Below are 13,352 nucleotides of genomic sequence, written 5' to 3'. Positions count from 1 at the left end.
ACTATTCAGGACTCGAGACAAGACATGATCTTGATAAACAAACTTAAACAGTATGTAAGTCAATTTCATAACTGTGATTTAAGAGTCTAGTTTAGACAGAGACAACGTACAACTCTAGAAGCTTCTACAAACTCCAGAGAGAGAATAAGAGGTGGTAGAATCAACAGAGATATGAGCTGCTATTTCACTGCGCCGGTGGCTGCCGTGGTACAGTTTACCTAGAGCTAAACAGAGCTGAAAATCTTTGTGTGGTTCAAACTTACTCCCTTTTCCCTGCACTTCCAGTCTGAGTTTGCTTCTGCTCAATGGTGATGCTGGTGGGTGCTGGAGGCTTGTTTATCTTGGCAGTAAGTCTGTGTTTTTAAAAATGTATAAACTGGGGAGCCATTCTTGTACAGAGACTAGAGGCATCTTCAAAGTACCATTTGGGTTTTTTGTATTACTTCACTCCTGAGGACGTTTTTAAACTTTTTTGTCCACAAATATTTACATAATATCTTGTGCTTTGGGGAATGACCAAAAGAACAAGATCACAGATACAAGCGGTCGAAATGAGTTTCCTCCACAGAGTGGCTGGGCGCTCCTTTAGAGAAAGGGTGAGGAGCTCAGTCATATGAGAGGTTGTAGGTATGCTCGGAGTAGAGCCGCTGCTCCTTCACATGGAGAGGAGCCAGCTGAGGTGGTTCAGGCATCTGTTCCGGATGCCTCCTGGATGTCTCCCTGGGGAGATGTTCCAGGTATGCCACCCACCAAGAGGAGGCCCTGGGGAAGACCTAAGACACGCTGGAGGGACTATGTCTCTGGGAACACTTCGGGATACCTCCGGAAGAGCTGGAGAAAGTGTGTGTGGAGAGGGAAGTCTGTGCCTCTCTGCTCAGACAACTGCCCCCGTGACCCGGCCCCGGATAAAGCGGAAGAAAATGGAATGGAATTTACATAATATTTTAAGGCGCAAGGTCTGCTACCTGCTTGTCTCCCTGGATGCCTAGAATGTTCCACATTATAGCAGAAACTTATCTAGCTCCATAGAGGTGAGGAAGTGGTGAGATCAGACCAAGTTACAAGTCAGGTCTGTGTAGAAATCAGCTCACAGGAAGAATTTGTGTTTTTTCATGGTATTTTGGAGAAATAAACCACCTGTAATTGAATTCAAGATATGTTTATTGCCAGACTATAAAACGGGAAAATCTGAACCAAGTGGCAGACCCCCTTCCCTGACTCATCTCCCACTACCCACTCCACCATCCACTATCCACTAGAAAAGTTACATAATGCGCCTTTCTGTTCATGGAGTTGAGCAAAATTGCTTTTGTCCCAGTGCATAGATTGTAAAAGCTTTTCTTAGGGTCAAAATCAGACCCCTGCATCTTATTATAAAGCATTTTTATCGTCCGGGAATCAGAGCACTGTTAGCATGCATTACCGGGATGACAAAACTTCATTTTTGGAAAGTGTGAAAAACACTTAAAATGTCACTGTGGTGAATAATTAGGATGCTAGGAACGCATTAGGAAATTGGGGACCTGTGCACTGCGAAGCGGTTAAAATGAAATAGTTCAGTTTTTTCATGCTTTTACGAAAATTCAAAATAAACTTGCTAAAATCAATTTCAGCCCAAAGTCTTGATTCCTCCTTTTTTCAACTGTCAGTCAAATGTGTCGTATTAAGTGGTGTCCCAAAGAAAAATAGGGAAAGAAAGAGTAAACATGAGGGAGGCTTCAGGAGCAGACATCAGATGAATGAATCAAAATTTATTGGTCTCCGTGAGTTTATATCTTCTCTCCTCCTTTTGTCTCCTCTGGGGGCGGGACTTTTTCATCCATTTCCTACAGAATCCTGAAGAGGAATCAAGGAGAAGGAATCGGGGAAAAACTCTGACCTTTTGTCTCTTCTTCTTCTTGTCCACAGGTATAATCATGACGTCGTGGCCCAACATGGACCGCGAGGCTCGAGAGCAGTACCTAGTGGTGGTGCAGGTGAAGGACATGCTGGGGCTGAGCGGAGGATTCTCTGCCACCACCACAGTCACTGTCACACTGAGCGACGTCAACGACAACGGGCCCATCTTCCAGCACCGTGAGTACATTACCTGCGTCACGCTAGCTTGCTTTATGGGACCGTGCATGATGTTAGCCGTAATGTGTGTCACCAGCGTTTTGCATGATCGAGGAGGACTGAGTTTCAGAAGAAAGCATGTCACAGCACAATGGCGTTCTTACCTATGCGTCTTAAGTAAATGTTGGGAATGGAGTGGGCTATACTGACTAAAATTATTATCTAAAAAAAAAAAAAAGTTCTTTACTATCCTGGAATGTCTTAGTTTAGGTTCAAGTAACAAATAAAAATGTGAAAGGCCCATAGAATTAACTAGAATTAATACCCTTGTTCTATTTTTGAGGAAATTATTTGTTTAATTATAGACAGTACACTGGATATTCTAATTTTGCACATCGCCAAATGACAATTCTACTTTCTTTTTTTTTTTTTCATATGTACTGTATTTTTCTGACCAAAAGGCACACTTAAAATCCCTTAATTTTCTCAGCAATCGACAGTGCGCCTTATAATTCGGTGCACCTTATGTATTAATTCTGGTTGTTCTTACTAACTTTGAACTGATTTTATGTGGTACTCGGTGCTCAAAAATCTGTCAAAATGTTTAGTGCAACTTTGGTAAGCTACGAAGCCGCACCGCTTGATGGATTGTCAGAGCATTACAGCTACCATAGTCAGTAGCCTCAAGGAGTCCGACAGAATCCAACAGAAGTTGAACGGCATCACCGCACAAGGATCGAGCTGTTTTTTTCAGTGCTTATAGTTTATGCAAATAAGCCATGTTATTTTAAGTTTTGTTTCTGTAAAATGTAAACAAATGTGCACAAGGCTGCATCAACCACATTATTACTCAATGTATATTTGAGTCGTCATCGAAGGAAAAAAAAAAAAAAACTTAAATGATCCACCCACAATCACATTCTTATTACACATTCACCAAGTCAGGGAGGCAATGTCGGGCGAGTTACACCACGATCTCCCAATGGATTGTGGATGCTTGGGCTAAGGCAGTGCTTCTCAAATAGTGGGGCGCGCCCCCCTGGGGGGGCGTGAGGCTCCGTCAAGGGGGGCGCGTTTGACCTCGGGGAACATGCTTTTTTATTTTTTTTATTTAGATTTTTTTTACTGTCTTAAGGGCCGTTCACACCAAAGCGTCAAAAAACGCCTTGACGTCTCTATTTGGAGCCTTTGCATTTGAGTTCAGACGCCCCCGACGCACGTCTTTGACGCCGTGGACGAACGGGACAAAAATACTTGACGCGCGTCCGTTGCCCTGGAAACAAGAGCCCGGTCCCGCTCTTTTCCCGAAACAATGTCAGACCAGACTGAGATGTTTTATTCGTCCTAGGGGGGGCATGACAGAAAATAATTGAGAAGCACTGGGCTAAGGGATCAATCTCAAGTGTCGTCCATCTTTTTCACTTAATGTGCCTTATGTATGAAAATAGAGGAGAGAATTCAACATTATTGATATTGCGTCTTATAGTCCAAAAAATACGATATTCTCCCACCTGTATTTGGCAGGGCTTTTTCAATGTAATCAAAACAGCAGCATTCTAAAGACTGGTATTACTCCATACTTTGGCTCTAATACATTTTCAGTGTGTGAGTCAGCCTCCAAATATCAAAAACTGTGAACACCCAGGACCTTGTTAGAAAACATGACCACGTGTAAAAGTGTTTAACATGGTTCACTGACTTGGCAATTAGTACCAAAATCTGCATAAAAGCTAATGACCACATAATTAATATTTCTTGAAAACTGAAATCTTGCAAAAACCTCTTTTCTCAATTTTCATGTACCTTTAGGAAAGGTTGTCCAGCTGCCAACAAATCAACACTGCCAAACAAAGTGTTACCAAATAATTTTTTATTTAACGGCAACAAAAGTAACTTTGCTGTGATCAAGGTCGGTGAAGGGCTTAGGCCTACAGAAGGACAACAGTATAAAGTGTGTGATGAGGAACTGTGGCTGTGGTGGGCGGGTGCTGTGTATCATTACGGGCTCTGTAGAGAATTAAAAGCAGATCGTTGTAGATTGAGACAGAGAAGGCGCAGAGAAGGGGAGTGTGCACGTGTCCAACGCGTCGCCCACTGGATGAGTTTAATCATTCAAACATGAAAGGACATTTGTCATGACCTTTGGGAAGAAACCAGGGCCTGCGCACTGATAAAGCCGCAACAGGAAAATCAATGGAAGACGAGTTAGACAGAGATGGTGCTATGTTTTGAGCCTGTATGCTCATGCAAACATCCAAATGTAAGGGCAGCTGAAAATGGCAAACATAAAGAGGCCAAGAACCTTTTTCTGCATCAAGATGTTATTAGTTTGTGCTAAATGTTGCACAAAAAGGCTTGAAACTTTGCCATTTCCATGACGATGAGCAGGCGACTTCACCAAACAAATACTTTTTGGCAACAAAAATGCCTGGAATTTAATGAATGTAAGATAGATATGTATAACGAATCTAGCTCCATGGAGGCAAGTAGTTGGTGCTACCAGAACAAGTTACACGTCAAGTCTGTGTAGAAGCGAGCCCCTACTCACAGGAAGGATAAATGTTTTTCAAGGTATTTTAAAAAAAAATAAACCACCTGCAATTTAATATATTCAAGACATGTTCATATGTTTAATGCCATACTGTGTAACATTCCAGGCAAAGCCATACCAAGCTTATGCACCATAATGAAATCTGATGAATTCTTGTGGTATTTGAAGTTCATAAGCTCACAAGAATGAGTATGCCCCAGTACCCAGGGGCTGCACCAGTCACAGGTCAGGTTCGTGGTTTGGGCAGAAGCCAAAAGCTCCCAGTGAACCATAACAAACATGGCCACACAAATGGGTTTTAGACAAAACATGCAGAGACAAGCACTTTGTGTATAAGTGGATTGGAAAGTTGTTTGGTTAGATTCAATTGAGAGAAATGTACAAAATGTAATCATTTTTTTCTTGTTCCAATGTTGTGGCACATACCATCTGCAAATTTGACCTGTGCACTTTTGTATTGTGACTTGCTGGAAAAAAGATTATGTGCATTACAGTTTCAGCTGTAGCATCTGTTAGCTTAGCGGCTAGTCCCTTCTAGCAGTGGCAGTCATCCAAATGGTATCTAATTTCCTCATGTCCTCTCTGGAGTTGGGGCAAGATTATGAAGAAGAGTTGCCACGACTTCTCAAATTAACCCTCCATCACCATCTCTGCCTCCTCTTATCACTTATCTTAAGCACTCTCATCTGGCCAGCTAATAGCGGCCCACAATCCTCACTTAGTTAATACAAGATTTCATTTAAATGTTATTTTCCAGGTTCATTTAGGCATTTCATTAGTTCCAACATGAGTATTTTTTTTAATCTTCCAAAAGAAGTAATAAGTCTCTATCATAGATAATTAGAGACTTTTTTTTTAAGTTCCATAACTTTTATGTGAAAACAGAAAGAAAGAAGGCACTTCCACATGTGTCTGTTGCACCCACACAGCACACAGATCGAGGTGAAGCTGCAGATTTGCGATAGTGATTCTACTTCCTGTGTACTTTATCGGCAATCTTCATGCTTTAAAAATCACGTATCTTAAGTATTGCAACTCATTTCACAAATAATATTAACACAGTTTTAACTTGCATCTAAACTACAAGTGCAGTGCTCTGATCTTTTGAACACTTAAGAGTCTCAAAGCAGGTTGTTTTACTGTCCTGTCGGACTTCGGTTGGGTTTCCATGCTCCAGCCCAGGCATCCACAATCCATTGGCAGATCGTGGTGTAACTCCCCGGCGTTGCCTCACTGTCTTGGTGAATGTGTATTACTCCACGAGACTCCTGACTAAGGAAAAGCTCCAGAAAAAAGTGTCTTGCCCTCTCTGGGTGGGTGGAGTGGCCCTGCCTCAAGTGGAGGAGTTCAAGTATCTCGGGGTCTTGTTCACGAGTGAGGGGAGGTTGGAGCCTGAGATTGACAGGGGGATTGATGCAGCATCTGGAGTGATGAGGTCACTGTATGTGATGAAGAGGGAGCTGAGCCAAAAGACAAAGCTTTCGATTTACCAGTCAATCTACATTCCTCGCCTCACCTATGGTCATGAGCTTTGGGTAGTGATCGAAAGGACAAGATCATAGATACAAGTGGCCGAAATGAGTTTTCTCCGCAGGGTGTCTGGGCAGTCCTTTAAAGATAGGGTGAGGAGCTCGGTCACACGGGAGGAGCTCGGAGTAGAGCCACTACTCCTCCACGTTGAGAGGAGCAGCTGAGGTGGCTCGGGCATCTGTTCCAGATGCCTCCTGGGCGTCTCCCTCAGGAGGTGTTCTGGGAAGGAGGCCCCGAAGAAGACCCAGGACATGCCGGAGGGACTATGTCTCTCGGCTGGCCTGGAAACACCTTGGGGTCCCCCCGGAGGTGCTGAAGGAAGTGTGTGGGGTGAAGGAAGTCTGGGAGTCCCTGCTTAAACTGCTGCCCCCATGACTCAGCCCTGGATAAGCAGAAGAAAATGGATGGATGGATGGACTGACTGACTACGGTAGCTGTAATGCATAATCCATCAACTGGTGCAGCTTCATAGCTTACCAAAGTCATACTAAAACATTTTAACAGATTTTTGAGCGCTCTGCACCACATAAAATCAGTTTGTGGTCAGCAAGCACAACCCAAATGAATACATAAGGTGCACCGGATTATAAAAGAAAATTGAAGGATTTTAAGTGTGCCTTATAGTCCAAAAAATACAGTAGATAAATGGATTAGAAAAGTGAGGAATAACACTGAACAACTACATTTTCGTATGTAGTTTTGTTTTCAAGACAGTCAAATTCAGATACTGCGCCTTTAATATGTCACTTAGTTATTATTCATATCAGCATTCCTATTGCACAGCACACAGCCCAACAACACCGGCCAAAAATACTACAAATACTACAAAACTTTTGGGCACCAGTAAACTCTGAATCACTGCTGTCTGTCTGTCAGGTGACACAAGTATTCCATGTATTGCAGTTGGCACCAGCGGGTTGCACATGCCCAAACTTACCAGATGTTTCCCCATTCATGGCAGGTGGCACCGCTGTGTTATGGTGAGAGCAGGTTTCATCAGCTCCAACTGCAACTGTGCATGTCACCAACAGCTCCCGGGGAAGGATCTGAAAAAAAAGTTTAAATAATATGCTTTTAAAGATCCTATATTGCACCAAATGGATTCTTGTGAGCTTTAAGCAATGTGGTTACCTCGTTAAAAACAAACCTGGAGTTGTGCTTTGTTTTATTTACACATGTTTGAGTAATTCTTTATTATTAGTCTGTCTACATCTCCAAAGTTCACGCTGTTCCACCTTGTGATGTCATGAACTGCTCAGTAGAGATTGGCAATTCCTGGGTTGAAATTATCCAAATGATTCCAGTGACTGTGTATGGAGTTTAAAAACACAGAGGAGCACTTCTGGTATTACATCCCAAGGGTCCCTTTAATACTAGTGCTACTTTTAGACACCTTTAACATTGCAAATACATGTTTAGTTATATATTAATGTAAGGAAAACTTTTAAAAGGTCTATATAGGACTTTTTTTTTTCTGTTAAAATGTTATTTCCTCGTCACAAACTGGATGTACATGGAGTTGAGTTTCGTTTCATTCACTCTTGTTTAACACATAAATCCTGCATATTTAGGCTGAGTTCTTCTCTCAAACAGAAAACACTCTCTTCCACCTTGTGATGTCATGTGGTAATACAAGAAGAAAGCGCTCCACTGTGTTTTTGATCTCCATACACCTTCACTGGAAACATTTGGATCATTTTGCCCCTGGAATTTCCACACTTTGAAGTCACAGCTATTGTTTTAGCCTCATTGAAACTGCTTCACTCTTCAGTGCACCAACAGATATTAGAGACTTTCTCAACTATACAAAGGGTAAAATAAAACTATTCAAAAATAAAAGCAACAACTTATTCTAGAATATTGAAACTAAAATAGCTACCACTAAATTACATCATAAGGTGAAAGTGGGCATTTTGAACATTGGGGATGCGGAGAGCACTCAAACGTGTGAATGGTATGAGTAATATATGACTTTTAAGGTTTGTCATTCACCTATTGTTGGCAACACTGGGAAATAAATCATGCAGGGACAACCAATCAGCAGCAAAGCTATTAACAACAGGGAACTAACAGGTAGATGGACTGATCACTGTTGTGTTACGGGTATTTTTATTTTTTTTTTCTCACAGAAACTACATTATAAACTTTGGGACAAAAATCTGACCTCTACATTCTGTCTTCAGCTAATTATCAAACATTTAATCTTTTGCAAACTTGTAACAAACAGCCAGCAGCTACTGTTGTGGCCAAAAACTTAGACTGGCAAATCTTAGTGATGTGCCAGAGGGTTTAAAAACCAAGTACTCCAGCTTTATTAATAGTAATAAGAAGAATGGATGTGATAAACTGACACAAGCAAGACTGCCAATCACACCACTAATCATTCACTCACTGGACACAATGCCAGAATGTTTTAGAGCCACAGTTGCCCCTCGCTGACTCTTGATATTCCCAGTGGTTTCCATTTCCAGCCCTCATCAGGCCTAACTCGGTTTAGCTTCAGAGATCAGATTGGATCGGACATTCCCAAGGTGGTAGGTCTCAGTGGAAACTACAGGGCTGGACAATATGGTGATGAAAGTGAATGTTGATCTGATCCTGTGACAGTCTGCTTTTTTGGTGAAATTGTCATATTGAGATTCACTCACGTTCTGTTTAATTCACCTCTATCCTCTAACATATACTCTTTTCCCCACCCACTCCTCCTGTTGGTCATTCTTTGTCATGTTCTGAGTGAGTAACAGTGAAGTGTGAGCTTTTGATTTAACTTAGAAGTGATTGATGATTTCATTTACCTCTTCAAGGCAATGTAAAGATCCTAGGTACACATGAATCATGATAAAATCAGGGGAAAAAGCTTGTCACTGCATGAACACTTACCAGTATGAATCCTCCTCCTCTTCCTCAGACCTGTACACGTTCGCCGTACCGGAGAACGCGGAGGTTGGCACGACCGTGGGCAGGATTTTGGCAGTGGACGGAGACACGGGCATCAACGCCAAAATGACTTACAGCCTGGAGGACGACCTGGAGGAGAGCGCCACTTTCATCATCCACACAGACCTGGACACGCAGGAGGGGGTGCTGGTGCTGGCCAAGGTGGGCTCGCATGTCTGACCCCTCACACACACAGCGGCTTTTGGGTTCAGAGCTGTCTATTGTAGTTCACGTGGGTTATGGGGGTTTGTGTTTGTGTGCGGTTAGTGTTAGGATTGAAAGTTACTGGAGGTGTCAGAACCTTGAACACAGAAATAATACTGGGATTGCTGTGAAAGGCTGAATTGCCAACCTTACCAAAAACAAACGAAAAGCTCTAAAATGAAATATCAAATGTGTAACAAAGGCTTCTTAACTTATATTAATATTAATTAATTAATCATTTATAGAGCGCCTTTCAAGATATTATCTTATTTTTCAGACTATAAGTCGCTCTGGAGTGTAACTCGAAACCAGCCAAAAAATGCATAATGAAGAAGAAAAAAACATATATAACTTGCACCGGACTATATGTCGCACTTTTTGGGGGGAATTTATTTGTTAAGATCAGAGACCAGGAACCGACATTTCATCTTGAAAGTTCAGAACAGAGAACAACAGACTGTTAACGTCACATATGAACAGTTCTTCAGATAACTATAATATAAATAACAGAACAGAACAAGTTTACCAAACTCTGCATCTCACTCCAGATCATTAAATCCATTGAATTCCTCATCCTTGGTGTCACCTTGGTGTTACCTCCAGAGGTAAACGGAGCACCGCTTCCTTTTCTGTGTAGCTGTCGACAGACTCAGCATCAGTTCCAGTTAGAATTATTCCGGTCTTTCCGAATCCCAACAGGATGTTTTTGATTGTCACTGAAGTCCAGGCTTTGTTGATCCATCCAGTGACTTCCAGGAAATTTGCATGGTTCACCCTCCCAGTGTCACAAGTTTCTCGCTTCTTTCTCCTGCTCGATTCCCATTTTCAGCTGCATATTTCGCTACTTGCAGCTTGTAATTTGCAAAATATGATTTTCTTTTTTGGGGCATTTGTGTTCAGTCTTCTCAGTTGTCTTTATAATTTTGTTACAATTTTTAATTTTCAGTGGTGCAGAAGTAATGGTGCACTGACATGATACAGACAGAACAGAGGCTCTTTCTGCAGGAGATATGCGCAGTAGAGTCAAGTGACAGTGATAAAGAAGTAATAGGAGTAGCACACAAGCCTAGAGCGCCCTCTCGAGGCTGTCAGTGTGAAAATGTAATATATAAGTCACACCGGTGTATAAGTCGCAGGACCATCCAAACCATGAAAAAAGTGCGACTTGTAGTCTGAAAAATATGGTACACAAAATGGATTCTTGAGAGCTTTAAGTCGTGTTATAATGTTGTTACCTCATCCAAAACATACCTGGAGATGTGTTTGTTTCATTCACACATTTGATTAACCCTTGTATTGTTGGTCTGTCTTCCTCCCCAAAGCTCAAAATACCCAAACCCAAAATACAATGTTCCACCTTGTGATGTCATGAAGTGGTAGTTTTCAAGTTACTTTTTACCTTTAGTTCACCTTTAGAGATGGGCAGTTCAAGGGCAGAAATCATCCAAATGTTTCTAGTAAAGGTGTATGGAGTTTAAAAGCACAGTGGAGCGCTTCCTGTTTGAGAGAAGAACTTAGCCTAAATCTGCAGGGTTTGTGTTAAACATGTATGAAACGAAGCACAACCCCAGGTCTGTTTGTGACGAGGAAACAACATTATAACACAGATCCGAATGTAGCATCATATGGGCCCTTTAAAGATGCATTATAGTTGCATATAGAAAAGTTTTCTGGTATCAAATATAGGTTCTGAATGCTAGAAATAACATGCAACTCTCCACAGTTTTGACCTGTAACTTGACTTAGTGGCATCACCATGGAGAGGAATCTAGAAAAATCAATAACATTGCACCTTTATGTAAGAGCTTGAAGTGATTGGTTGAGGGTTGAAAAATTACCAGGTTGTGATTGGCTAACAGCAGCAGAAAGAAAAAATGTGCAAAAAGTCTCCTTGGTTGAAATGAAGTATCAACTTGAAAGAAAAAAAAAAAACAGAAGACAGCTTGTCCATCCATCATCTTTACTGAATATATTTATTAAAAAGGGAACATATTATGCTGAATCCAATTTTAAGAGCTTTTAAACATGTTATAGGTTTTCTCATTATTTACTCTCTCAATGTTGTAGTTAGATTGATTCATTTAAAGGTGCACTATGCAACTTTTTGGTTTCCGCTTCTGTCACCTGCTTGGATATGTCATTGCTCTGCCTGGAATGTTCCACAGTATGACATTAAACAGCTCTGCCTTACATTTCTTAAATTACTTGTGTTTTTATAACTCAAAAATACCTAGAAAAAAGGAATTTTGACTGAGCGGCATCGCCCTCTCCACACACCTGACCTGCAACTTAGTCTGGTTTGGTCTCCATGAATAGACCTTTTTCACAAACAGCTGGAAGTGCCATGATGTACGGTAAACATCACTTACATTAATGGTTTTCTATGGCATAATGGCTGTGGAAATGTCTTGCGTATCTTCCACCAGCTTCATAAATCTGCCCCATCACCAAATCCTGAACCAACAAGGTCCACAAAGGATAAACATTCTTCCATGAAGAATTTATCCACAACTATCAGGGTAAGAAAGACGAAAACTTAAAGTCAAACAACAACTAGTATTAGTGAACTACTCCTGAGCAAAACTAACAAAACAAATCTATGAACATCTGTAGCCTTTGAACTATACAAATTTCTTCATCTGTGCTAATATTTATATCATGAAATTGAAATTGTTTTGTTCAGGAGTAGTTCACTAATGTGTCGTCGTCCTTCACCTTTACGTTTTCGTCTTTCTTACCTTGATAGTTGTGGATAAATTCATCATGGAAGAATGTTTATCCGTTGTCGACCTTGTTGGTTGAAGATTTGGTGATGGGGCAGATTTATGAAGCTGGTGGAGAATTACGCCAGACATTTCCACAGATATTTTGCCATAGAAAACCATTAACCGGAAGTCCTGGAAACCTACAGCGGGGCACTTCTGGCCGTTGTGAAAAAGGTCTTTATAGAAAGGTTTAATAATAACAATAACATCTCCATGGAGAAAAGCATTTGAGAGACGCTCCACCAGAAAAGTTACACAGTGCACCTTTAGGGAAGAAGATTTGTTTAAGTAATCTTTCTATGCCACTGCTTTGAATAAAAATAAAATAAAAGTATCTACAGTTTTTAGCCCCCCCCATACACACTTTCTGCCCTACTTACTTAGTGTTTTCCATTTTTGCAGTATTTTTGAAACAGTGATACAGGTTGTCACAAATCAAGTTGTTGTGATGATGTTGACGGTGATGTAGCGTGATATTGCGAGTGTCAAAACTATTACATAATGATCCACGGGTGGCAGAGATGATAATACAGCAGACAAAAGCAGGACATATCTTCTAAAAAAAAGCAGTTTTCTCTTTCCTCCGCAGCCATTGGACTATGAAACCAAACGGCGTTACGTGATGGCGGCCGAAGCTTTGAACGACCACCCGGACCTGCGCTTCCTGCCCCTGCACGAGTTCTCGGACAGGACCACTCTGAAGGTTTACTTTTGATTTCTTGAGGTCATACACAGTCACAGATAGGGATGTAAGAATAACCTAAATATTGTGATATCGTATCGTCAGAGGTCTCACAAGAACATCGTGGACCAGCGCAATATATCGAATTACAAGTCTCTTTGCTTAAATTAATAGTTATGGTGCAGCAGTTAAGAAAAAACAAAGACCATGATCCTTTGCTCCATTTTAGTGCAGATTATATAAAGAAATAACAGTTATAAGCACTTTTAAATCTTAGTTCTTTGGGTTAAGTCTTGTCAAGGCATTTTAAGAGTAAAAGTAACTCCACAGTCTCCACTAAATATTCTAATAAATATCGTACTGTGAGATGCATATCATAAAAATACTATTTCAAGAGATTTGGATGTCATTCCATCTCTAGTCACAGTAGAGGTCTTGTGTGTAGCTAGCTCCTGTTCCTGGTTGGGCTTTTCCCTAAAATAAAAAAGTTCAAAACAGATTAAAAACAAAATCTTTAAAGGGACAGTCTGGAATTTTGGACATAGGACCTCATTTCCTAGTTAGCCTGAGTGTTGGACACATATGGAGACACTTTTTAAAATATTCCATCCAGTCCTTGTATTTGCAG

The 13,352-nt window shown here is 41.0% G+C and overlaps 1 protein-coding gene across 1 annotated transcript in view; it reads left to right on the top strand.

The window, feature by feature from the left end:
- cdh19 (cadherin 19, type 2) overlaps positions 1 to 13,352 on the top strand; it is a 60,254-nt gene that overhangs the window by 15,027 nt on the left and 31,875 nt on the right. Inside the window, 3 exon segments of the mRNA XM_055150824.1 lie at positions 1,909 to 2,076; positions 9,045 to 9,235; positions 12,632 to 12,745. Coding sequence (XP_055006799.1) covers positions 1,909 to 2,076; positions 9,045 to 9,235; positions 12,632 to 12,745 — 473 coding nt within the window.

Source organism: Boleophthalmus pectinirostris, unplaced genomic scaffold, assembly GCF_026225935.1.
Source record: "Boleophthalmus pectinirostris isolate CB_2022bp ecotype Guang Dong unplaced genomic scaffold, ASM2622593v1 HiC_scaffold_15, whole genome shotgun sequence".
NCBI classification, from domain to species: Eukaryota; Metazoa; Chordata; class Actinopteri; order Gobiiformes; family Gobiidae; genus Boleophthalmus; species Boleophthalmus pectinirostris.
Note: the sequence above shows the minus strand (reverse complement) of the source record. Positions and strands in the feature narration are given on the sequence as shown.